Raw genomic sequence first — 24,017 nt, forward strand, 5'->3', positions numbered from 1 at the left:
ATTTACTACAGGCTAATGTTTTCAATGCGACTGAACGGTATGAATTATTTTTTTCTTCTAAGTGTAATAGTGGAGTTTAATCGATAATGTAAAACCATTAAGTAAAAAATGGTAAAAGGCTGTTCGAATTCCTCTATGAATCTAGGGATCAATCCGTAATAGACCATATCACCATAAAAATGCAATTAATAACCTTGAAATTAATATGATATTTTGGATTTATTTTGATAATGTTTTCAACAGGACCTTGTAGCATTTTGACTTTGCCTTGAACCCCACACTACCCGCCTTGGATCCATATTGAGCGCCTAATGAAGTTATTAACAGGGTTGCAATCAAAACTCAAGGGAAAAATTTCATACCTATATTTGATGGATAAGGTGATGAATATTGAAATATAAAGGTTTTAAAGATACTATATTTATATTTAATTGTTGTGTGAATGGGCGATAGGGTAGTGGAATATGGGACCCCTGAATATTGGGAGGAGAGATATGAAAAAGACCCAAATCCGTATGATTGGTACCAAAGGTGGGACTCAATAAGGGAAATAGTGAAGGATTACTTGAAACTCGATGACAAGATACTTGTAATAGGTAATGGAACGAGTAGAATACCAGAAGAGATTTATGATGATGGATTTCAGAACGTCCAGGCAATGGATATAAGCAACGTTGCTGTGGGTTATATGCATGAAAGATTTGCTTCTAGGGACATAAAATGCCAAGTTAGTGATGTCCTAGACATGTATCAATATGGGGACGATGAATTTGATGTTGTTTTTGATAAGGGGACATTTGATACAATCTTATGCACGAAAAATAGTGGGATTAATATTGATAAGATGATGAAGGAAATAATAAGGATATTAAATTATAATAAAGGAAGGTATATTTGCGTTTCCTATGGTCAGCCTAGCTACCGTACAACATACATGAAAAGTATGAAGGAGTGGGATATAAACGTAATTCCGATAAAAAAACCAGGAACTGACCAAATATACAACATTAAAAATCATAATGAAACTGAATCGAAAGGTAATGTGGAATATTCAAAATTAGAAAGGCCTGACCTGTATCACTTCATTTATGTATGTACTCTATTTAATAAACCTGGGAAAACGAACAACAAATATAGTGATTCAACAACAGAATTAAATGAGAGAAATAATTTAGCTGAACAAATTATAGACGAAAATTTAGGTGATAATACTAGTGAAAATTTTGAGACTAATGAAGAAAGTATTGATACTCATAATTTTAATGAGGATTTTAACACTAAAACCAACGCTGAGGATATAAATAACCCTATTAATTGTATTGATCACGATGAAAGTGATAAAAATAGTGACTTTAATGAAAACGATATGGGAAACATAGCATAGCATACAAATTACAAATATGTATATTCTATTTTTAACAGTAAATATTAATATCTATATCTAAATGCACTATTCAATAAATTTAATTTTATCTAATATTTATTTCCGTTTATGATTGTAAAAATTTTTCACTTTACTGAGTAAATTGTTATTTGTTCACTCAAAATACTTTTTTTTTCTTAATAAAAAACTAATTAATATATTTTTGTTTTCCTCAGCTCACGCATTTGTTTCGCTTTTTTTTTTAATTTAAATTATGAGTATTTAATTTTCTTTATTTTATAATATATTTTCATTAATTCAATTAATACACTATAGTTATTATTTGTTTCTCCTAACCATTTCCGTATTCACTTCTTTATTCATTTCATCTCTTAATTCGTCCATATACTGCCAATTGCATTCTGTACCAAATTTGTCAAGACTTATATAATCATCTTGCACAATTCTTCTATTCTAAACAAACATAACTTCTTTAACATCATATTTATTATTAATTGATAAAATTTTGTGTTTCCAGACCCATTTTGATCGTTTATGGTTCATTAATTAGCACAGGTACATTAATTCAGATATTTTTTATATACACTATTTTAGCCTTTTAGAAAAAATAAATATCATATTTCACTCAAATTCGTCCTTCAATACTTTCCCTGATCATTTGATATAAATATTACTATCATCTAACACCATCGTGTGCATTCTGAGAGATAATTTATTTTTTTGATACAAAATTAAACTTGTGGTACCCGCCTGACTCGTACATGTAATTTGTGGGGTACACCGCTGACCAATTATTAACTACATGTAATGCAGCAATGAGGTTAAACTAAGATAGAATAACATATCCTCCCTCTATATATATGTTCTAAAAATAAATACATATTATTTCCATGAGAATGAGCCTGTTGTATACTTGTTCTTAATGGTAGCGAAAATAAGGAGAAAGCAGATAAATAGATGTAAGTATAAAATTGTACAAAAAAATATACATAGATTCTCAAAGCCTCATATAAGTAGGGTAACCAAGTATTTTTGTTTTATAGTATAACGAAAATATTGTATTAAATCGTTTGTTGATTGAACATATACATTTAAAATATGTATAGACATCGAAGTGTGAGAGATTGTCTACATATTGATTAATTTTAAAATAAACAACAACCCACAAAATAATAAAAATATACACTATTTTCTATTCCAAATGGAAATACGTTTTTTTTATTAAACCCATTTAAATACATCTTTTTTATTAATGAAAGGCAATTGGCGGGCTTATTTTTTATATGGTCATATCTACATATACAGCATTTATTATATGTGAGGACTAACCATTGTTGAAAAATTACAAAAAAAAAGAGGAATTAAGCAAAGCTACATATTAAACAATACTGCAATTAGTGAAGAGACAATTAATTAACTAGAACATTTTGTGTACAAAGATAACATAGAATATTAAAATAAATACATTTTTTTCATTCCGTAATTGAGTTATCCGAATTAGTAATTAAAAGTAAAATTAAATAAATAGATTGGAATTTGTTTACAATTTAATTAAACATTAAGAAATAAATAGCAGGAAAAGGATACACTTTGCCTGTTATAAAAAAGAGCTATATTTTCTTCAGACAAGAACTTGGAAATGTCAATGAATAATGAAAATTGCAGAATAGATGAAGGTAATCAAATAATAAAAAGAAACGAAACAATAGTATATAAAATAGTAAACTACATGACGTCGTTAATAGGAGGATTAAATGGGAATATAAACAAAAACAATCCTTGTATTGGAATATTAACACCAATGTCACCGTTGATCATAGCAGATCATAATCATTCAAAAGAAGATACAATGGTATTGCCAACACCAGAACCATTGATTCAATTGATTCCTAATATGAATATTAACAACAACAATTTTTTGAATATTTATAACAACTGCAATAACTTAACTCATAGATTTGGGCCAAAAGTAACGCCGTATATAAATCTAAATAATGGTCTTATGGCAATTAACGACAAAGATGAAACAACAATAAGTAATAATATTTCATATATGAATTCTCCTAACGATATTCTCATGCTTTCATCAAAAATCAGAACAATAAACTACAATAAGTTTAAAAATAAGTCAATTAAGAATATAAGTGGGGATTATGGAATAGTAAAATCTCCAATGAGCAGCATAATGTCAACCTCTGTTTATAACTACGACAACAACAGCAACTTTAACTCTCCAACTGAAATAATTGTTACACCAGAGCTTGCTTTTACTTTACAGAAATTGATTTCTATAATAACAGAAAATTCAGAAAACAAAGCTTATAATGAAAAAAAAAATAATAATAATGGAGACAATGACGAGAAAGTAATAAGAATAAATCGCTTTCAAAGAATAAATAGAAAGGCAACAATAGGTGGATTAAATTATGCACTCATGAGTTATTCAGCAACTTTAATTCAAAAGCATTACAGAGAATTTGAAAATAACAAATTCACAAGATACGTTAATTCAAATACAAGGAATAAATACACAAAAAATCAGATATTTGATGCAATTTACACCATCCAAAGACAGTGGAGAATCTACATTTATCGTAACCAACTCATGAAGGAATACTTAATTAAAAGCGTAATGACTGCAAGAAATGAAGCAAGCTCTAAAATCGCCTCCTGTTGGTATGGTTACAGAACAAGAAAACATTTTGATTCATTAATAAAAGATGTTAGGATAAAGTGGATATGGAAAGAAGAAAATTTGACAGATTCTTCTATTGATGATGGAAAAAGAGAAGATTACTCAAAACAGGATGTAAAAATAAGGGGGTCATTTACTTCTAAGCCTTGGCAAAACAAATTAACATTAAAGTGGGACAAAATTGAAGGATGCTATTCAATTACTGTTCCACTTTCAAAAGGTGTACATTACTTGCAATTCATCGTTAATGATGAAATTAGAGCATGTGGAAGTATGGAAATCGTAGTTTTGCCTGTCGTTGGGGTCTCGAACAAAATAAGCATATTTGGAAACTCTTATGATAGCACACGTAAGTTTAACATAATAATATGTATCATATTAACTAACACCTATATTTTTTCTTTCAAAAAAATTAAAACACGAATAATATTACCTTTAATATTAAAGTAAAAAGAATAAGAGAGAGCATCTACAAACGAGGCACGCTAGACTGAATTAAAAGAAGAGTAATCACACGTTGCATTAAGTTAGGCTAGCATACATTCATTCATTTTGAATGAGGGAGTTAATGAACATTTTCAACGGTCTCAAAAATGTAGCAAAAAGCATGCATGAACGATCCATATTGTCTCGAAAATTAAAATTCATTATTACTAAATCTGCAAAGGAGATTAAATAAATAAAAAGCTCTTTAACATTGACCTTGTTAGACTTTAGGCGGCACCTTGCCGCGCCTAAACATGCGAGTCACTGTGACGGTATACAAACGTCAATTAATTAGTCTAATAATTAGTGATCAAATAAAGAAAATAAGTTAATAAATGCACTAGTGCAATAATGAAGCAATAATAAATAAACTAGGGTAACTAAATACACAATTGAGTCACACTTTTTAATAGAAGGAGGTTATGATTAATAAGTACTTTTAAGTGAATAAATTATTATAATTAAGAGTATCATACTCGGACGTAATATTGAATAATTGATTTCAATTTGAAAACAAAAGTATTGTTTAATTTTATTTTTCTCTAGAAATTAACTTAACTAGTTGTATTGAAACTAAGGGAGGCGTGATTATTTGTATTTATAAAATTTTGTGAAGCTATATAGTAATGGAAGCCTTATTTTAAAATAGTAACCAATAAAATACAAATAATTGTGCTGTATAAAAAATAATTAGAGAATAAGTTATAGGGAAACATGTTCAGTCGTTTTTATCAAAGAAATTTCGGTTCCAATGAGAGTTCTGGAAAACCAAATAGAGTGAGAATAACATTAGAAGACAGGCTTAACCCGATCCATGGTTCTTCTCAATTTGATTCATTTGACGAAATTGTCACTAAAAGACAAAGCACTTTGGGAAAGCTAGTTCAAAATGGGACTCAACAAGCATTTTATCCGGGAAATTTTGGTGATAGAATGACAAACAATGCAATGATAAGGGGTTATAATTCAAATATTGTGAGTAGTATCAACAATAGACAATTTTCTGAGTTTTACCAATATAAAAACACTGGTAGTCGTTTGGTGAGATCTGAAACAGCAAAAATAGATTTGAAAATACAAAAAAAGTTAATAGGCAATTTGGAATCAATAGATAATAGTGATATATCGAGTTCAAACAGAGTTTTTTCAAACTTTTTTGGTCAAAGGAAAATAAGCTCAGTTGAAATTGACACAAATAAACCTTACTTTGAAGATGAAAGCGAGAATGAAAGAATGAATAGTAGTAGGGAGCCTAGTTTTTTGTCATTTGGTTTGTTTCACGTTGAAAGCCAACCAATTATCGAGACTAATAATAAATCTCTAAATTTGGCTAATGAAAGCCTAAAAAATGAGAAAATAAGCGGAACAATTAGCAAGGAGAATAAACCTTCACTTGAAGAGGTAGTACTGTACAAACAGGAACTACCATGCTTAGAAATAATTCCTGAAAAGCCAAAATTAAACAATACTGAAAAATACAAATACGAAACAGTTTCAATGGAATTAAACAAATTCAATGACTTAATATTTAGAAACGGCGTCAACGATACAAATAGAAACGGAGTACCTATATTAAACAAGGCAGCATTTGTTTTCATCAGATTTAATTTGCTTTTCCATTTAGCAGCAATAGTTATACAGTGTTATTTTAGGAGATATTTGTGCAGGAAGTACTATAAATTGAGAAAAATAGGTCCCATCGAGGCACTAAATGCATCTGCGTTGCAGATTCAAGCATGTTGGAGAAGTTTTCTGATTAGGTATGGAATTAATTCAAATAATTTTACAAGAGATAAAGAAGAACCTAATGTTTTTTTCAAAAAAAATGAGAGTTCAGTGGTTTTGAATTATAAGTGGTCTTATTACCACCAGAAGTATTTTGTCGATATTAAAAATAAAAGAAGAAGAAGTGCAAAAATAATACAATTTTATTGGAAAGGGATTTATTTGAAACAGTTTGAAATAAAACGGAATATTATATTAAATTCAATTTTATCTGCAAGATATTTGGCAAGAGAAACTATCGAGAAATACATTGCTGGATATATTGTTAGAAAGAAAGTAGATTCCAAGTATAAAATCATACCTATTAAATGGGATTGGAACGTTCACTCAATCAGTTCAGTATATATATTAATCAAAACTTATGGAAAGTGGTCAAATCCAAGAAAAATGTTGTTTAATGAACAAGGTAGCTTTTACAAGTATAATTTATATCTTTCACCTGGTAATTACGAACTTGTCTTTAAAATAATGTACAAAAACGAATTAAATAAGAACAATAGTAAAAGCGAATTTCTATGCAATTCATCCTTAGAAACTATTCAAAATGATGAATTTCAATTTGTTAACTTAATTAGAGTAAAAAATAGCCACAACGAAATAAGTGCATTCAAGTATTTGAGAGGAGTTATTTGTGAGTCACTCTGCAATTCAGCTATTTTGGAGAAAGAAAATGAAACGACTGACTATGTTACACTTTCACCAAGTTTCAATAAGAGTAAAAATTACAAAATTGAAGACAAAAACTTGGAAACAGAAAGTCCTTCCAGTTATTATGCAATGGATTTTAACTCAACTCCCAGCACTAATGTTGATTTTAGTCCGTCTTTTTCCGATTTTATTCATTAAGAAATAAGGGATAATTTATTGTTAGTTTACAATAAAGTGCACATTATATGCTCATATTTAATTGATTATTTTATTGATTTTGTACTCTATTTAAAATGAGTTCTTTTTCAGATTTTTCTTGAGATTTTTAAAAATTTCTTTAAACATCTACCGCCAAACACAGTCTAACATCAAAGGTTAAATAGGTTTCTTATCTTTTATCTGAAATTTCCCTGTATTCACCAACTTGAGTTCAGGTGGTCTCTGGAGAGGTGTATACGAGAACAAAATATTATAGAGAACTAATACTGCTCCAGATGAATAAGGGTGTTCAAAACGAGATAGAAAATACAGAAAAACAGTTAGCTGATTTAAATTCAACGAGTGAAGGAATCACTTCAAATCTAGGCGTAAACTATGACATTCAATTAACGTTGTTAGCTACAAAAAAGGCACTTGATGAGGATCTAAAGGTATGTTTACTTTATCTATATATTTTTTGTATTCATCGATTAACCAAAAAACCAGAATTTAAGTATTATTAGTGTAGATCTTGAAAACGTCAATAAACTATCTCAAATGTTTGATTTGAGCAATGTTCAGGCCGAAAGTATATTAAAGTCTAACAGAGACAATTTAAACGACTCAATTAAAAGCTTGCTACTAGACTTCCCCGAGTACGATAACGCCAAGAAACAATACACTATCTAGACTTAAAATTGATCATTGATCCACAAAAAAAGCTACAAAGGCTCGTAGTGTTATTCTAATATAATTTAAGAGTATTTGAGGTTGTTATTATTGTTCATTCAATGAGAAAAGTAATATTTCGTTTGTCCCATAACGCATATTTCACTGTTTTGTACAATTAACACCAGACCTTCAGGCGCCAAAACCATGTAATGTGTTATTTGTATCAGGTACCGTATGAATTTAAAAATAAGTTTAAATTATATTATAAATTGCACTTAAATTCAGTAGCAAGTACATATTTAGAGTATCCCGTTGCTTTTATCAGTGTTTGAGGTGACATACCTGTTTTAAGAGGCACACACTTGAATTTGATTTTAGGTACAAGTGTGGGTGTCACAGGGTACTGCAATTTTAGTGGCCAATAGCAATTTTTATAAATACATACACATACTGATTACTGTGACAGGTGTTTGACATATAGTTTTATACAAATACTATTGTATAGCCTTTGAAATTTTAAATACCGGTAAAACGGGAGAATATAGATACTCAGAGAAAACGGACGTTAGGATTGAGTTTACTAGGTAAATGGAAACAGAAGACGCAAACAACCCTTTGAGAAGAAGGTTAAAGAGAGCTCTTGATTTGAGATTGGGTGAGAACGAAGATTTGGTAAATGGCCTGCTGACCTTGGACTCGAATGATGAGATAATCACTGGATTATTGAAGGAGATATTGGAAAATAAGGGCCAAAATATCTGTAGATCACTTCAGTTTTCGACTTATAAGTATCAAATATTGACTGCAGAAAGACTAGTAGAGTCTTTAAAACCATTTATAGATGATTTAAAGACACTGAACACTGGTTTTCGTAATTCTGAGAAATTGTTTAACGAGACGATTATATGTCAGATAAATTCCTGGAGCAAATACACATTTCCATTGTTGGAGGAATTCAGAAGAATAGAAAATGAGATAGCAATAGTTGAAACTAAAAGAAATATGTGCAACACACTTTTATCGGGCTTAAGTACATCGTTTGTCGGTGATATTAAAAGCATGAGGTCAAATATAACGTCTACACAGGATTTCTTGAGGTCCATGGTTTCTGTTTACAATAAGTGTTTAATCAGCGAATCAAATTCCAGAAGACTGATATTTATATTTGAAAACAAAAGTGGAGAAAAAGCGGAGAAAGTGAATAACAAGTTACAATCAAACAATACCTGTGAAAGTAATGAGGAAGCTAGAGCTGATATTTCTGAATTATGTAACGATTCAGAATACTCGAACATGATACCAAATGTAATAATGAATTTAAAAGCACTGATATTGGATCTGGAATATAAAAGGAATCAAATAGCTGATGAGATTACATCGACACTTATAGAAAAAATCAACTCTAACTCCCCAAGTGAGTTTTTCGACCAGTTAGAGGAAGAGGGACTATTTGAAAACAAGTGTTTTTTGGATTCAGCCGATATATTGATGAATTACCACAAGGAGTTATACGGTTCTCTATTGTTCAATATAATGGAGTCGAGGTCAAAGTATTTGGAACATAGATTCAACAATATAATAGGTCAGGGTATTTCAGTAAACAATATTGGTATTGATATCAATGGAAATCACTTATCTAATATTTTAGAATACTTGTCTTCTTTATTTGAGTGGATAACTGTTTGTGGTATATCTGTGGAAGTGGAATTTCTAACAAAGGCTCTTTATTATGAGCACAATGACAATTGCGTATTCGAGCAAAATTTCGAACAGAATTGTGGAAATATATATTCAACATTTAAAAATATGAAAACCAAGGATGAGATTGACTATTTTTCCCGTAATTTTCTCAATATAATAACCTCAATTCTTTGCATTCCGTTTTCAGGCGCAATTAGAGACATTCTACGACAATTTCATCCTCCTCAAACATCGAGACCTGATTCGATTCATCACTTTGGCAATTTAACAGCACTAAAAACAGGCATTACTATTGGTATTAAGGTCGCTCATTTGATTGACAATTACATTCATAAAATAACTCCCATGTTTAAACTCTTGCCGAAATATAACGAAAATAATAGCTACACACTTTCCACTCCTTTATTAATACAAAAATTTAAGGATCTCAAAGAGGAGGCTATAGCACAATACTTTGTGTATGCTGAACTTGTAAAAGAGAACATTTTGCGTAGAATAGACGATATCATTACGGAGGACTTATCTATTTCACTGCTTGTTATGGAATGGTCTACTTTATTAAGAGACATTTTATACACTATGGAAAACGATTATATTGATGATTCTGATAATTTAAATAACAGTCAAGTGAATCCAACATTGTCATCAATGCTAGATTCATTTATAAGCCCAATGCTAAACGTGATATGTAGTGTTTCAGTCTCACAAAAAAAGACTCCATTAATCTCAATTATTAAAATAAACAATATAAAATATCTTTGCAACAATATGTTAAACCACAATAAAATGCTCAAATATATTGGAAAACACATTGACATTATTAATAAAGTTGTTGATGACGAAAAGAGTCAGCTAATCGAATTTGTCACTGGAGAATTTAACAGCAAATATAGATTCAAGGAACTTCTTAGCGAACTTTCCTCCAAAGACAGTTCTCAGGCGGACGCATTTGCGTCTGATCACAACTCAGATCTGCATAAAGGTGGCTCTGGAGAAAAAACAAGGGAGGAAAGCGAACAGGAACCCTTGATTAAGCTCTCACAAGTAATTTTAGACCAATTTTTTGACACTATATTACGCTTTGGCACCGTGCCCTTCCCAAATGTCGAAAGGATCCAAGACAAAACGATTAAAAAAGAGATACTAACGCATATATACTCGTACATCACAAAACAGTATGGACATATTTGCGAAAAAGTGAACAATATTTCTCCCACAAAGAAACACCTTCTCAAGTATGATGAAGGCGAAATTAATCTAATTTTTGATAATGTTATTAATAAGCTCTAGTAGGTTATAGAATAAATACGAATGTTGCATACCTGACCCGCCCCGCCATTTGTTTTTCTTTGTTTTCCCTATTCCGAGAATCCCCTGCATGCTTAAGTGGTAAAGTTTAAAATAAATTTGAAACAGAGGTTTGGCATAAGTGTAAAGATAAAAAAACAAAATATTAAATAAAGAAGAGAATAAAAAAGGATAGACGTGATTGAATTCGTGGGAAAGAATACAGAAATAAGTAGAGACAACCGGACATACCTTTTTAGCAGTTTCTTTTCCTTTTTAAAGAGAGTCTTTTGTTTGGTTTTTTTCAGCGATAAGTAATTTGGGTAAGTTTACAAAAGAAAGTGAATAAAAGTCAATATCGAGTACATCTTCTTTTCTTAAGTCGGGAGCGATATCTTACGTGGTTGAGCAATATCCTTGTATTGTTTGGTGTGAGTACTACAAGTATTATAACGAACAGTCACAATGACACAGAGACTAACGGAATTCAGAGGAGCGATAGAGGTGAATAGCGTTTGTAATGTTTCAATGAATTTAGCTTCGGATTTGAATGTGTGCCATTCAAGCATTCAAAACTACAGGAGGAAGTGGAATCTGTGTTTGCCTAAGATACTAAGGTCCCCTGTAGTGGCAAAGGAAGTTGAGAATTTTGAATCAAAGAATATGAGATTGGAGGACATGTCAGAATTTTTTCCATTGACACACAGAAACAACTTTGTTAAGTTCGAGTCTGTTTCTGACGGAAGCCAGTCTTGGGAAAAGTATCCGGCCAGAAAATTGGGTGTTGTGTTATCTGGAGGACAGGCATCGGGAGGACATAATGTAATTTCAGGTTTAATGTTCTACATTAAACAATGCAATCAAAGCAGTCAGCTATTCGGATTCATTGGGGGTCCGGAGGGAATTTACACCGAAAGATACATAGAGTTAACTCAGGAAAATATAAATACCATATTGAATCAAGGTGGGTTCGATGTAATATGTTCAGGCAGAAACAAAATAGAGACTGAAGAACAAAAGAAAGCGTCTATGGAAATTTGCAATAAACTAGGTCTTCATGGGTTGGTTGTTGTTGGAGGCGATGACTCAAATACAAATGCAGCAATACTCGCAGAGTATTTTGAGAAAAACTCGTGTTCTACTGTAGTTGTTGGATGTCCGAAAACAATAGACGGTGATCTCAAGAATGATTTAATAGAAACATCATTTGGCTATGATACGGCAGTAAAAACATATAGCGAGGAGTTGGGAAATATAATAAATGCACTCATTACAGAAAAGAATGGATATTATTTCGTGAGACTTATGGGTAGATCGGCTTCTCACATTACTTTGGAATGCGGACTGCAAGTCCGTTCAAATTTAATATTCATAGGTGAGGAAATAAAAAAGGAGAACAGATCATTAATGTCTATTGTGGATGAAGTAATAGAAATGGTTATTAAAAGGGAAACTAATGGGAAGAGATATGGCATTATATTGCTTCCGGAGGGACTCATTGAATTCATTCCGGAATTTGAGATTCTCATTAAAGAATTGAATCAAATACTGTTAAAGACAAATGAAAGGGACGAAATTATATCTAATCTAAGTGATGGTATGAAGAAACTGTTCTTAGAATTGCCCATAGATGTTCAAAAACAACTACTTTTGGAGAGGGATCCGCATGGAAATGTTCAGGTCGCTAAGATTGCAACGGAAGAATTGCTTGTACATATGGCTAAGGAAAAACTATCTAACATGGGTAAATCCTATTTGTTTGATAATGCCAAGACACATTATTTCGGCTACGAAGGAAGATGTGCTCTTCCATCTAATTTTGATGCAAATTACTGCTTTGCACTTGGAAACACAGCTGCTGCACTGGTAGATAGCAAATGTAATGGTTACATGGCGATAGTGCGAAATTTATCTGCTCATCCGGAGGAATGGGAGCCGGTTGGTTGCCCTCTTACATACATGATGAACATTGAACTTAGGAAAGGTAAATCAGTTCCAGTAATTAAGAAATACCTTGTTGATTTAAACGGCCAGGCGTACCAGGCCTACCTTCAAGTTAAGTCAGAGTGGAAGTACAACGACTATTACAGGAATCCGGGCCCAATCCAATTCGAAGGACCAGATTCTGATATAACTAATTATATGCTCGTTCCACCAAAGGTCGAAGATCTTTTATCTAGAAGAGACTGTGTATTAAGTAGTTGTTCAAACCTTTCAGCATTGAGAAGAAGTGAGAAGATCCAAATTTCAAATATATTAGCCTCAAAAACTGCCAAATTCTACGAGTATAGGGACTTCTCCTCAAAGGATAGAGAGTTTGTTGGAATCATTGAAAGAAACCTTCCTTTCCAAATTGGGAAACACAAAAATAAAACATTGTATTTTGCAGAGGATGTAAACTTTAGAGAGAGCTGTGAATTTAAAAAAACTTCAACCTTCGAATCAAACTCTACAGGTCATCCCTCTACATTTACAACTTTCAACTCAACAACAACAACGACAACAACAACAGTAACTTCAACTGTTTCAAGTAATTTAAACACTATAATAAGCAAAAAGGAGTGTATCGGTATTATATTGTCAAACAAAACGACTCCGGGTGTGCAAAACGTCGTTAATGGACTTATAGACAACCTGGACGATCTGAAACAGTTATTTGTTTTTCCAACTATATACGACTTCGTTAAAGGGAGGGCATTCAGAGTAAAACTGAACAAAGACAGCAACAACAATGAAAATATCAATCTCGGAGGTTTTAAACTCCCATCTGGAGCAGAATTTGTTTCTCTAGAGAACAATAACTCATTAAATAGTTCAAACTACTCATGCGAGGCATATATCCCAAGTTCAGAGCAATTTAGCAACTTCTACAATTATTCAATAAATGATGAATACTTAATAAAGATAATTAATACCTTCAGAATCGACGCCATGGCTATTTTGGGAGACAATTCTGCATGCACATTCAGCGCAAGGATCTCGGAAAAATTGTTGTGTTTGTCATACAATTCATTGAATATTAGGGAAATTCCAATTGTTTTTATTCCTGTTTGCATTGAGAACAGTATATCGCACCCGATGATGGACGTCTGTCTTGGATTCGACTCGGTATCTAGGTCAATTTCAACTTTGGTTGGTAATTTACTGACTGACTCTGCCTCTGCAACAAAGTATTGGTACTTTATGAGGGTTTGTGGGCCTAAAACATCAAATTTGGTACTTGAGGTTGGGTTGAAAACCCATCCAAATATTGTAGTTATTCCGGAAAGATACGCAAACGATAACTCGAGACTAATTTGCTACGAGACCGAGTCATTTGGTGTTACATTGGATAGCATAATTACTGAAATGTGCGATGTTATATGCTTGAGAAGCAAAGAGGGGGAAAATTTCGGTGGAGCGATAATATCTGAAGGGTTATTTGACCAAATATATCCAACTAAAGAATACAGAAGAATGATTTCAAAATATCAGTCTCTATACGACTCCATTTCAGAGGACGAATCTGTATTCTGTTGCTTCGATAATGTTCCAAATTTAACCAGATTTGAGAAAAAAGTTATAGATAACTTTAAAACCATATTTAACGAGATAGACGAGAGAATAATAAAAAATCTAGTATTTGAAAAAGACATGAATAACGTTCCTACAGAAATTATAATATCAAGTTTGGTTCAGAAAGAGTTAGCACAAAGAAAGTCTCAAGATAAATTCAACGGAACAATTAATCCTGTCTGTTTTGTTTTTACTGATCAAGTTAAGTCTTGCTTTCCTTCGGAATATGACTGCAATATTGCGTATTCGTATGGTTGTTTAGCCGGAAGGATCATTTTCAACAACGTTATAGGGGGATATATGACTGGCATTAAAGGCACATTGGATAATATGGAAAACTGGAAAATGTACGCAATTCCAATTACAGATCTACTAACAATTAATTTTATTGACAAACATATTTCAAATTACAATCTGGATTCACTTTATCAGTCGGATAAGGGAACGCCTAGGTCTTCTTCGAGATTTAGTTACGAGTTGGTTTGTAAACTAAACAAAATAAATTTAAATTCCAATTATGGCCTTAACTACTTAACTAAGAATATTAAAAACTGGGAATTTAAAAATGAGTACATTAACTCTGGTCCTATTCAATTTACTGGAGCATTTAAGAATGATATAAATAACTCACTTTTAGAGAACGAGTACGTGTATACTATGAATATCAAGGAACTAAACGACCTTTTACTCGATATCAAAAATTCCTGTCAATTCGGTATCGGAAAAAAGGTGTTGGAAGCGACCATCTCTCAACTTAGAGCAGTACAAATGTCCATTAAAGTTCTGGATGACTATAGTTCCAGTAGTGACAACGCCTCAACGAAAAGGCACAAACAAAGTTAGCTTATCTAAAGTACAAACACCTTAAGACTGCTGCTACAGCAGACTTTAACGGAAAAACAATTTTAACGACATGTAGTTGTGTTTGCATGCAAAACACGACCACTTTGCTAAGTATTGCTGTGTGTGGTAATATTTCTGTTCATAACCTAAATTAATAGAAATAAACAAACTAACCAGATCAAGCGTGCCTGTTTCTGCTTCTATACTTTAAATTTTAATTTGTTTGAATTAAATTAGCATCAAGCTGAATGTCGTTATTTATACACCCGCCAAAAGTGCGTTCTGAGCTAAAATAATTTAGTCTGGGAACCAGGACATATCAGGCGGCTTCGAAGTTATACAACTACTGTTATCCTTACACCGTACTACAGCGAGCTCTTTTCCGTGCTCTGTTTCCAGCCTCCGGCGGTACGAGCCTCATTATCCCACAAGGTATCTCCGTCTCCACAGAGGTAACTTTAGGGACTGCAGCCTTGCAATGGGCAGCCATTGTATATCGGTACTTCCAAGTGCGACATATCAGGTTACACATTCTAAACTTTTGACGACTCCACTCGGTTACAGTTGAGCGTTGCCTCAACCAGTCACAGGTACCGTATTTGGATTTATAATAGAGGCAAACCTGTGTTGTCTTTGTTATGACGGCTCTCAGGAGGCGGGTACTGTATTTCTAAATATTAATGGGTACTGTTTTTTTTGAGTAGTTCTCTTTATTATTCGCTTTGCTATTATTAACTTTACCTTTGGTCATTCGTCGTGGAGTTATACTAATTTTTTGAGCAACTCTCCTATATGGTGTGTGGAATTAAAAATAAACAAGTAAGATAACATGTCAGCCTTATTTAACTTTCAGAGCATGATTGTGGTCATTCTGCTCTCAATTTGCACATGTTCATACTTAAGGCCAAAAATTCCTGGAATAATTGACAATAAGAAAACCGGTTTTCTTGGGATACTTGGGAAAATGGCAGTAATTGGAGACAGACTAAGTCCTTATGTTTCCTTGTTGTGTATATTCATGGCGTGCATGACTTTATTTTATCGTTGATAAAGTTAGTTTGTAATAGTGAGAAGCTTAATTAAGTTATTTCTCAATTAGATGCTTCCTTTCATTAAACATTCTAGACAGGTTACTCTTTGAAAACACAAGTTCAAGCTCAACTTCAAATTGCTTTTAAAAGAAGCGATAAATATTGTATATTTAAAAATGGTAGTTAGAGAAAAGCTAAATATAGTACATAATTTTATTGAGCTTTATCTACTTCAAGTCGAGAAAATAAAATCTTTTAATTAAATGTGCATAATTATAACTCTACTTAAGACCGAATCTTAGTTTTCTTGCTTGTATCTTCTTTTCTTGTTCTGGATCGACTACTTTTGACATTGAACTGAACCTTTCCTTTCTCTGTCTGATTTTTTCAGATTCTGAAATGATTCCAAATCTCTCTTTTCTTAGTCTTAATTTATCTGTCTCTGATTTGAATCCAAACCTCTTCATCCTGGCAAGGCGCTTTTGATCTTCGGTTAAAGAGTCACATGTACCAAATTTTTGTCTCCTCAATTCAATTCTTTGTTGCTCAGTTAACTGATTAATATCATTAATACATATTGTGGGTTTTACCTTGCTTCTATGTTCTATGTTAGCCTCATCTTCGCTTATTTTCATTTCCTGATCGACTTTGCTACCCAAATCTTTATCAGTTTTATCAACACCTTTGACTTTGTCTCTTTCATTCACAGAACCTAATTCTGAATCTACAGCAGATAAGGAATTATTCTGACTGTTTTGACTGTCGTGAACAATCAGAGCTTGAATTAATTGTTGCTAAATTTAAAACTGTTAATTTATGTTACACAAAGAGTTAGTTACAGCAAAACCTACCTTTCTCCCCACTACACTTAACCCCTTTTCCTTAAGAAGCTCCTTAAGTTCATCAATTTTTAATGATTGATAATTCATCTCAAAGAGTGTTGTATTCGTCAAACTTATGTAGAGGAAAAAGATTTGTTTAGACCCAACTTTATCTTACTGATGCCTATTGGTTGTCAAAATAATCCACAAACAAGAACAGTCTCTTTAACACAAATATTTATTATCTATTAGTCGATAGTACTATAAATAAAATCTTTATTTTCTCAGCTAACGCAGTCTGACTATATACTATCTCTTATATTTTACAAACCTCCTTTTTGGGAACATTTATAATAATTGGTAGTTATGGCGCCTTTAAATTTTTAAATTATGGCTGTACAATTTATTTATAAATATTGGTAACATTCTAAACTGTTTTTAGATGACAAAGCGAATTAAAAAAGGAAATACATACAAGCAAATGCGTGTTATTTGACTTCTCCCGTAATTAATGCGTATCAATTAGAGAATATACGTCTCAAAAAGTGTTTTGATATTTAGCACCAAAGTAATTTCCACTTTGAATACTTTTGGCTTGCAAACAATGTATTTGTAGTAATCGTGAATAGTAAGCCTGTACGATTTCGTAAAGCCATTTAAGACTGAAATACAGTTTCAACTGAGCTTGGTGGCGGTATTTGTAACTTATTGTGGACCAACATGAGAAGCACATGCAAATTCATTAGCGGAAGGAATCAGTATATCAACAAAAATATTAACATTAAAAAAATGTAAAGTATTATATAGAAAAACTAAGAACATTTTAACTACTATAATAATAAACTTAAAATAAAAACAGTAATTCGGTAATTATGAACTCCTAAGGGAGTGAGAGGGTGGTTTTCTGGAGTTAAATTTAACATGTATTTTTCGCTTGGAACCTTCGTGGGAATCATAATTTAGATCATCTTTAATATACAAACCTTGATACTCATCACATCCAACCATACTATGATTAAGTGTAGAAATTGAACTGTTTTTGATTTCGATTCCTTTATCTTTGTCGGAGCCAATGAACATATGTATATTACTGTTAAAAGAAATGTCACTGTTAAATACGGATTCACCCTCCTTTACCTCTTCCCATTCACCAATGTAAGTCTCCTGTGATTTGTTGTTATTCTCAGGAGCACTGTAACAATCTGAATGACCACCTTTGTGTTCTGTACCCTCATAATAATCTTCGTCCCGAGTTTTTGGCATTGGTCTGAGACTCTGTGTTGCGTTGAAATTACTACAGGGAGAAAATACATTGCTTTTTAAGTTGACATTCTGGCTGCTTTTAGTCTTTTGAATAGATTTTATAACACTTTCCTTTACTAAAGCTACTCCAGAGTTCATTCTCATCAATTCTTCTTGAATTTCATCTTTCATTTTTTTGTTTTGGAATTCCTTGTAATTCTCACTTTTAAAATACTTTCTTTGATTATACCTGTGCCTCCCTCCCTCTTGATGAGTTCTTATGTTATTAGGGTGGTTTTCAATCCATATTCTGCATATATTACAATAATGTTTATTACCTACTTTTTCATTTTTACCCATTATTAATAACAATAAAGTCAAATTGTCATTTACAAATAGGCTCTCACAAAATAAGCTAATTTTGGCGCGAGTTATCATCTGTATTTAATTTTAGAACTTGACAAGAATAAGGATGTGTGGGAAATAAATTAATTGCAAGAGGCAAAGTACATAGGATAAATGTTAAGTTAATTGTTAGTATAAAGTCAAATACATAATACAACAGTTGAGCATTAAGTATAATGATATCAATCAGCTTGTTTCAGTCCAAGTTTTGCGGATATAAAGCACAATTGACCAAGCAATTTGTCAAGTTGAAGAGGAGTTGGACACCCGTCAAGCATAGTAAAGTGGCACCTACCTACCTCCTTTAAAAACTCCAAAATTCCATTTTCTTGCAGTTGGTATCTTTTAAGAACATTTCTCATCGTTATAACAATGTCCAATGGTGAATATCCGTTGGTAAATAGTTCTTGCGATATAGAGTGAGCCAACCTCCAATTGCAGCCGACACAAGAGTCTAAAATCGCCTTAATTTTTTGTGGAGAGGGAATGTCTGACACCTTTAGTACGTTTTCCCTCGATATTATTGAAAATCCGTGATATGCTGCTTGTAAATTATTAATGGCAACCCTCATGTCACCATCTGCGGTAAATATAAGTGTTTCTATTCCAGAATCAACATATGGAACGTTCTCCATTTTTATTATCTCAAACAATCTACTTTTTATCTGCTCATCAGTTAATTTTGAGTATCTTATAATTGCACATCTACTTTGTATAGGTTCAATAATTTTTGTAGATTGGTTACAGGCTAAAGCAAAACGTGTGCTGTCGGAGTATACCTCCATTAATCTTCTTAGTGCTTGTTGAGCAGCATCTGTCATACTGTCAACCTCATCCAATATGACTATTTTGTGCCTACCTTCTGGAAGATCCATCTTCTCTCTAGCAAATGTTTTAATCCTATCTCTAACCACATCTATTCCCCTGTCATCCGATGCGTTCAACTCCAATACGGCTCTTCCATATTTACTCCCCAACAACTCTGATGCCAAACAATGTATGCTTGTCGTCTTTCCGGTCCCTGGTGGCCCAGATAACAACAAATTGGGCATGTTTCCCTGTCTGGAAAGCACTTTTAACCGCGATAATACTTCTTCGTTTCCAACCATCTCATCCAGTATTTTTGGACGATATTTCTCTATCCATATTTGTGTTTCCATTTTAAGTGTCTGTACCGCTCTCAAGAATTGTGTTATAATGTCTAGACCTAACAAAGATGTATATGATCCTCTTTATTATTCTAAAATAAGTTTGTCTTAATTTACTTCCTTAACAGTTTCTTTTTTACGTGTTTCTTTTATTCACTCAAGTACTGGGTACCACAGTATATTTTTACCGCCATCATGCTTTTTGCTATCCCATTTACTTGTTTAACTTAAACTGGACCTTAGAGGTTTATGTAATGCAGAACACATTGGTAATAACAGCATAAGTATGCCCCACATCAAATATGAAACTTTAACTCTTCTCCATTACACCAACGACCTTTTCAGTCATTTACATTTTGCTTATTCTGTTTTCAGTATAAACGGCGGCTCTGTTGAATGGCGCCATGTTTGAAGGCTACATTACACAGTATGCTGGCAATGTTACAAATCTATTAATAAGTACTTTAAGAGGGTAGATACAAGTGTGAAAATACAAGTAAAAATAATTTATGTAAAAAATTGCACGATTTAATTTAATACAGTTTATATTTAAATAATAAAATAAAAGGAACAATATCAGAAATAGATGATATTTTTGCTTACAATATTGTATGCAGTGAACACATATTGTTGAAAAGCAGTTATAGTCTGAACAATTTTTGATCTCGAATTAAAAGGCTTTAATGGGAGTAATAAGGGGTTTAGTGACTTTTAAAAACTATTATAGCATAAGTGTTATAACCTGATTGTAACTAATTTTTAACTTTAAACAGTAAATTGTGTTTATTTACATAAATACCATAGATACTATAAAATTTAATTGTTTTTACTAAAATATACAATACAGAATAAATAATATATAAAATAAAGAGTAATAGTAATAATATTAAACATTTAAAATACGGATAATAAATATTTGATGTTTGAAATATCTAGTTTGAGGGATAAGTTATCTTGGGACGATTTATATCACTTACTGAACTCTAGTTACCATATTAATTCAACACTAGACGCAAAAATTCTTGTTGGTAATATAATAAATGAGTTTAAGAAAACAGCTAACTGTCGAGAGTGTAATGTATATATATATGATAGTATAAACGACGTATTTTACAAAGGATTTGACACGAGTAACTACTTGCCCCCGGATCCTTTTTTAAAAAATATTATTTTAAACAATAAACACCAAGTATTAAACAAAAACAGTCCCCTTGGTTTTATATGCTCTAGTAAGAATGAGAGTGATGGGGGAAATTACAGTAATTCTTTTATATTAAATAAATGTGAACATGTAAACAATGCATTATACTTGCCTTTATATTCAACTGACAACAAGGTTTCAATAGCTGTTCTTGAGGTAATAGATAAAAAGATTGAAGGTGATAACGAAGAGTTTGTGTACGAACAATTTAATGAAATTGATATTTTAAAGTTGGACTTATTGGCAAAAATAGCTTCTAATTCAATAGTTAATTGCGAAAAATATAAGGAAATATTAAATACAAAAGAGAGGGCTGACAATCTCCTAAATCTTGTTCAGTCTTTAAGAGTTGATCTTGGATTGCAATCTAATTTGTTTACGCTTTGTATTCATGCGCAGGAAATAATTGAGTCAGAACATTGTATAGCTTTAATAGGGATCCCAGAAAAACAACAAATTATATCATTAATATCAGATATTGGAAGCGATTTGTTGTTTAACTATGAACTCGGGGACGTCATTCATAAAATAATTGAGACAAAACACTCCTTGATAATACAGAACATCGGAGACGATACAAATCAACACTTTGAGAATATATTTATAGAATCTACTACAAATTCATACAAAATAGGAAATTACAATAGTTCGATTTTCATAAACAATAATAATGATGATCAGATTATTAAATTGTTACATAAAGTCTATAGAGGTGATAAACCCATTTACAATGCACTCGTGTTTCCCATTTATGCAGAAAAAGATAATTGGTCATGCATTCCTACACCAAGTCAAAGGATATCTTCTATTTCATCTCTTTCCTCGGTGTTCTCCTCTTTTGAAATTAGTCATGATATTGATGATATAACGTGTTCGCCTAAAAGTGGTTCAGTTATGAGCAATTCAGTCATTCAGTCTAACATTCCAACTTCTCCCAAGTCTGACAGAACTGGAAAAGCGAGCTTAAATGTAAATCAGAGTTTCAATAATAATTGTAATAATAATTGTAATAATAACAATAATAGCTCTGCCAGATCATCCTCTCTCTCTCCCAGCATCCATTATATTCAAGGTCACACTCAGGCAATTGCTCTTATTGTCCTTATAAACAGACTTGGAGTTTTCAAAGAAAAATCTAAGTTTACTGAAAATGATGTAAAATTATTAGAACCATTCGGTAGAATTGTCGCTCCAAACATTGGTTCTATTTTTCAAACATCTTTATTTTCGTATCTCCAAGCGCTTTACAGTTCTGATAGAAATTCTAGTTTGAATAAATATCAAGACAAAATGCCACAAGACCCTCCTGCTTTTATATTCCCTCACACGAATTGGAAGAACAGGCACTCTGACATTATTTTTGAGGAAGATGAGGAGGTATCCAAAGAATTTGATAAATAGAGAAAGAAAGCACAATTATAATTGACTGTAACACTCCTAAAACAAAAAAAATAATACCAGTTTTGTAACATTCATACAGGGGTTTTGTTTGAACTTAAATTGAGGTAAGGTTTTTAGCTTTATTATCCCACTTTATTTGCTTTGATTATAACATTGCTTCCTTTTTTTTGTTATTCCTTTTCCAATTCAAATGAAAAGGAACACCCTGTTCAATGTTGCTAAAATTAATTTCTTGTTGATTCCTATTTTTTATAATTGTAGACTTCAGGATATTCTGATAATTGTATAGCTGAGTTAAGAATCCCGGATTAGGTGCTATGTACGGTCTAGATAACTTTATTAAATTTATTGCTTGAATAGAACTTATTTTTAGTTCCCTCATTAAATAAGCTGCACATATTGTTGGAGCCCTGCTTATTCCTGCAGCACAATGAATATAAACACTATTTGGTTTTTCAGGTAGTGAATTATTTAGAGCTTCATGAATGAAATCATATGAACAAGTAAAATATTTGTAAATATTCTCAAACGGAGCGTCGTACATTGGGATGTTTAGATACTTGAAATCATTTGGAAATCTACAAGATCCTTGCAAACAACATACTATGTGTGTTATTCCTAGGGCTTCAAGCTTTTTCTTGTCATTTGCTACTGTACTACCCCCTAAAAACAGACCCGGTATTATTCTCTGAGCTCTGTGGAGGTCCATATTTTCTTTGTTAGAAAACTCTATTTCTTTTTTAAAAATATTCTGATAACCCAATAATTTAATGTTATTTGCTATATCCTCCATTACCTCATTTACTCTGCTTTCATCGCCTCCACCCACACTTTTCGGGGATGTAGCCAACATCCCGAAGTAACTCGTCTTTTGTTCCAAATCACAAATTGTCTTTATTACATCCCTTATATTCATTCCAATCACCGAGTTAGGATCTGTTCTCCTTATTTGATGAAGAATTCTCAAAGTAGCAAAGTAGAAGTTTATTCTTTCTGGCACAATTAACTCTGATTCGGACTTTGACTCAAGTTCCTTAATCATACAACTCCTCTCAGCTCTTTTCTCAATCAATGATCTTAGCGAGTTCATTCTAGTACTATCGGTATTATTTTTTCATTTTCTATTATTCGCTTTATTTTCCTTTTTCTATTAATTTAAATATATTGTTCACACAAAAATACCGCCAAATCACCATTCATTGTGAATGTATATTTTTACGCAAAAAAGATAAAGGTGTTTTGGGTGAATCTCCAAAAACAAAGCAATAAGCTGTTAAATAGAATTAAAAGGCTTAAATTCATATTCACTGTACCGTTGTATACGGTTTATTTTCTTCAATACTGGTTATATGAATGGAAACTAGATTGATGGAAAATCTACATGCAAAAATGCATTTTACCGCATAGCATTAACTAATCCCCACATATATGCTCACGCCAATTAAAATTTAATAAATAAATGAAAAATGGAAAAAAAAATACAATTTAATATATAAGCAAAATTAATTTGTTAC

The 24,017-nt window shown here is 32.0% G+C and overlaps 12 protein-coding genes across 12 annotated transcripts; 8 read left to right on the plus strand and 4 right to left on the minus strand.

Annotated features, from left to right (window-relative positions):
* Positions 1–442: 442 nt before the first annotated feature.
* FG386_000631 (methylase) lies at positions 443–1,384 on the plus strand (the record flags this gene model as incomplete). The annotated part of the gene is made up of 1 exon (XM_067339975.1): positions 443–1,384. One exon carries the CDS (start codon positions 443–445, stop codon positions 1,382–1,384), a length of 942 nt encoding a protein of 313 aa, XP_067195654.1.
* Positions 1,385–3,023: 1,639 nt separating this feature from the next.
* On the plus strand, positions 3,024–4,529 carry FG386_000632 (uncharacterized protein; the record flags this gene model as incomplete). Its single annotated transcript, XM_067339976.1, has 1 exon — positions 3,024–4,529. One exon carries the CDS (start codon positions 3,024–3,026, stop codon positions 4,527–4,529), a length of 1,506 nt encoding a protein of 501 aa, XP_067195655.1.
* Positions 4,530–5,279: 750 nt separating this feature from the next.
* Positions 5,280–7,196, plus strand: FG386_000633 (uncharacterized protein; the record flags this gene model as incomplete). Its single annotated transcript, XM_067339977.1, has 1 exon — positions 5,280–7,196. The coding sequence occupies one exon, from the start codon at positions 5,280–5,282 to the stop codon at positions 7,194–7,196; it is 1,917 nt and encodes a 638-aa protein (XP_067195656.1).
* A 296-nt stretch (positions 7,197–7,492) lies between these two features.
* FG386_000634 (uncharacterized protein) lies at positions 7,493–7,886 on the plus strand (the record flags this gene model as incomplete). Its single annotated transcript, XM_067339978.1, has 2 exons — positions 7,493–7,648; positions 7,704–7,886. The coding sequence occupies 2 exons, from the start codon at positions 7,493–7,495 to the stop codon at positions 7,884–7,886; spliced, it is 339 nt and encodes a 112-aa protein (XP_067195657.1).
* A 570-nt stretch (positions 7,887–8,456) lies between these two features.
* On the plus strand, positions 8,457–10,859 carry FG386_000635 (uncharacterized protein; the record flags this gene model as incomplete). Its single annotated transcript, XM_067339979.1, has 1 exon — positions 8,457–10,859. The coding sequence occupies one exon, from the start codon at positions 8,457–8,459 to the stop codon at positions 10,857–10,859; it is 2,403 nt and encodes an 800-aa protein (XP_067195658.1).
* A 462-nt stretch (positions 10,860–11,321) lies between these two features.
* On the plus strand, positions 11,322–15,254 carry FG386_000636 (pyrophosphate-dependent 6-phosphofructokinase; the record flags this gene model as incomplete). Its single annotated transcript, XM_067339980.1, has 1 exon — positions 11,322–15,254. One exon carries the CDS (start codon positions 11,322–11,324, stop codon positions 15,252–15,254), a length of 3,933 nt encoding a protein of 1,310 aa, XP_067195659.1.
* Positions 15,255–16,046: 792 nt separating this feature from the next.
* On the plus strand, positions 16,047–16,302 carry FG386_000637 (conserved small protein; the record flags this gene model as incomplete). Its single annotated transcript, XM_067339981.1, has 2 exons — positions 16,047–16,073; positions 16,108–16,302. 2 exons carry the CDS (start codon positions 16,047–16,049, stop codon positions 16,300–16,302), a joined length of 222 nt encoding a protein of 73 aa, XP_067195660.1.
* A 264-nt stretch (positions 16,303–16,566) lies between these two features.
* FG386_000638 (uncharacterized protein) lies at positions 16,567–17,214 on the minus strand (the record flags this gene model as incomplete). Its single annotated transcript, XM_067339982.1, has 2 exons — positions 16,567–17,079; positions 17,137–17,214. The coding sequence occupies 2 exons, from the start codon at positions 17,212–17,214 to the stop codon at positions 16,567–16,569; spliced, it is 591 nt and encodes a 196-aa protein (XP_067195661.1).
* A 762-nt stretch (positions 17,215–17,976) lies between these two features.
* Positions 17,977–18,708, minus strand: FG386_000639 (U1 small nuclear ribonucleoprotein c like finger; the record flags this gene model as incomplete). The annotated part of the gene is made up of 1 exon (XM_067339983.1): positions 17,977–18,708. The coding sequence occupies one exon, from the start codon at positions 18,706–18,708 to the stop codon at positions 17,977–17,979; it is 732 nt and encodes a 243-aa protein (XP_067195662.1).
* A 227-nt stretch (positions 18,709–18,935) lies between these two features.
* Positions 18,936–19,913, minus strand: FG386_000641 (replication factor C like AAA+ ATpase; the record flags this gene model as incomplete). The annotated part of the gene is made up of 1 exon (XM_067339985.1): positions 18,936–19,913. The coding sequence occupies one exon, from the start codon at positions 19,911–19,913 to the stop codon at positions 18,936–18,938; it is 978 nt and encodes a 325-aa protein (XP_067195664.1).
* Positions 19,914–20,820: 907 nt separating this feature from the next.
* On the plus strand, positions 20,821–22,503 carry FG386_000642 (GAF domain containing protein; the record flags this gene model as incomplete). Its single annotated transcript, XM_067339986.1, has 1 exon — positions 20,821–22,503. The coding sequence occupies one exon, from the start codon at positions 20,821–20,823 to the stop codon at positions 22,501–22,503; it is 1,683 nt and encodes a 560-aa protein (XP_067195665.1).
* A 145-nt stretch (positions 22,504–22,648) lies between these two features.
* FG386_000643 (dual specificity protein phosphatase) lies at positions 22,649–23,593 on the minus strand (the record flags this gene model as incomplete). The annotated part of the gene is made up of 1 exon (XM_067339987.1): positions 22,649–23,593. The coding sequence occupies one exon, from the start codon at positions 23,591–23,593 to the stop codon at positions 22,649–22,651; it is 945 nt and encodes a 314-aa protein (XP_067195666.1).
* Between the last annotated feature and the right edge of the window lie 424 nt (positions 23,594–24,017).

Source organism: Cryptosporidium ryanae (assembly GCF_009792415.1).
Source record: "Cryptosporidium ryanae isolate 45019 chromosome Unknown contig_15, whole genome shotgun sequence".
Classification (NCBI taxonomy): Eukaryota; Apicomplexa; class Conoidasida; order Eucoccidiorida; family Cryptosporidiidae; genus Cryptosporidium; species Cryptosporidium ryanae.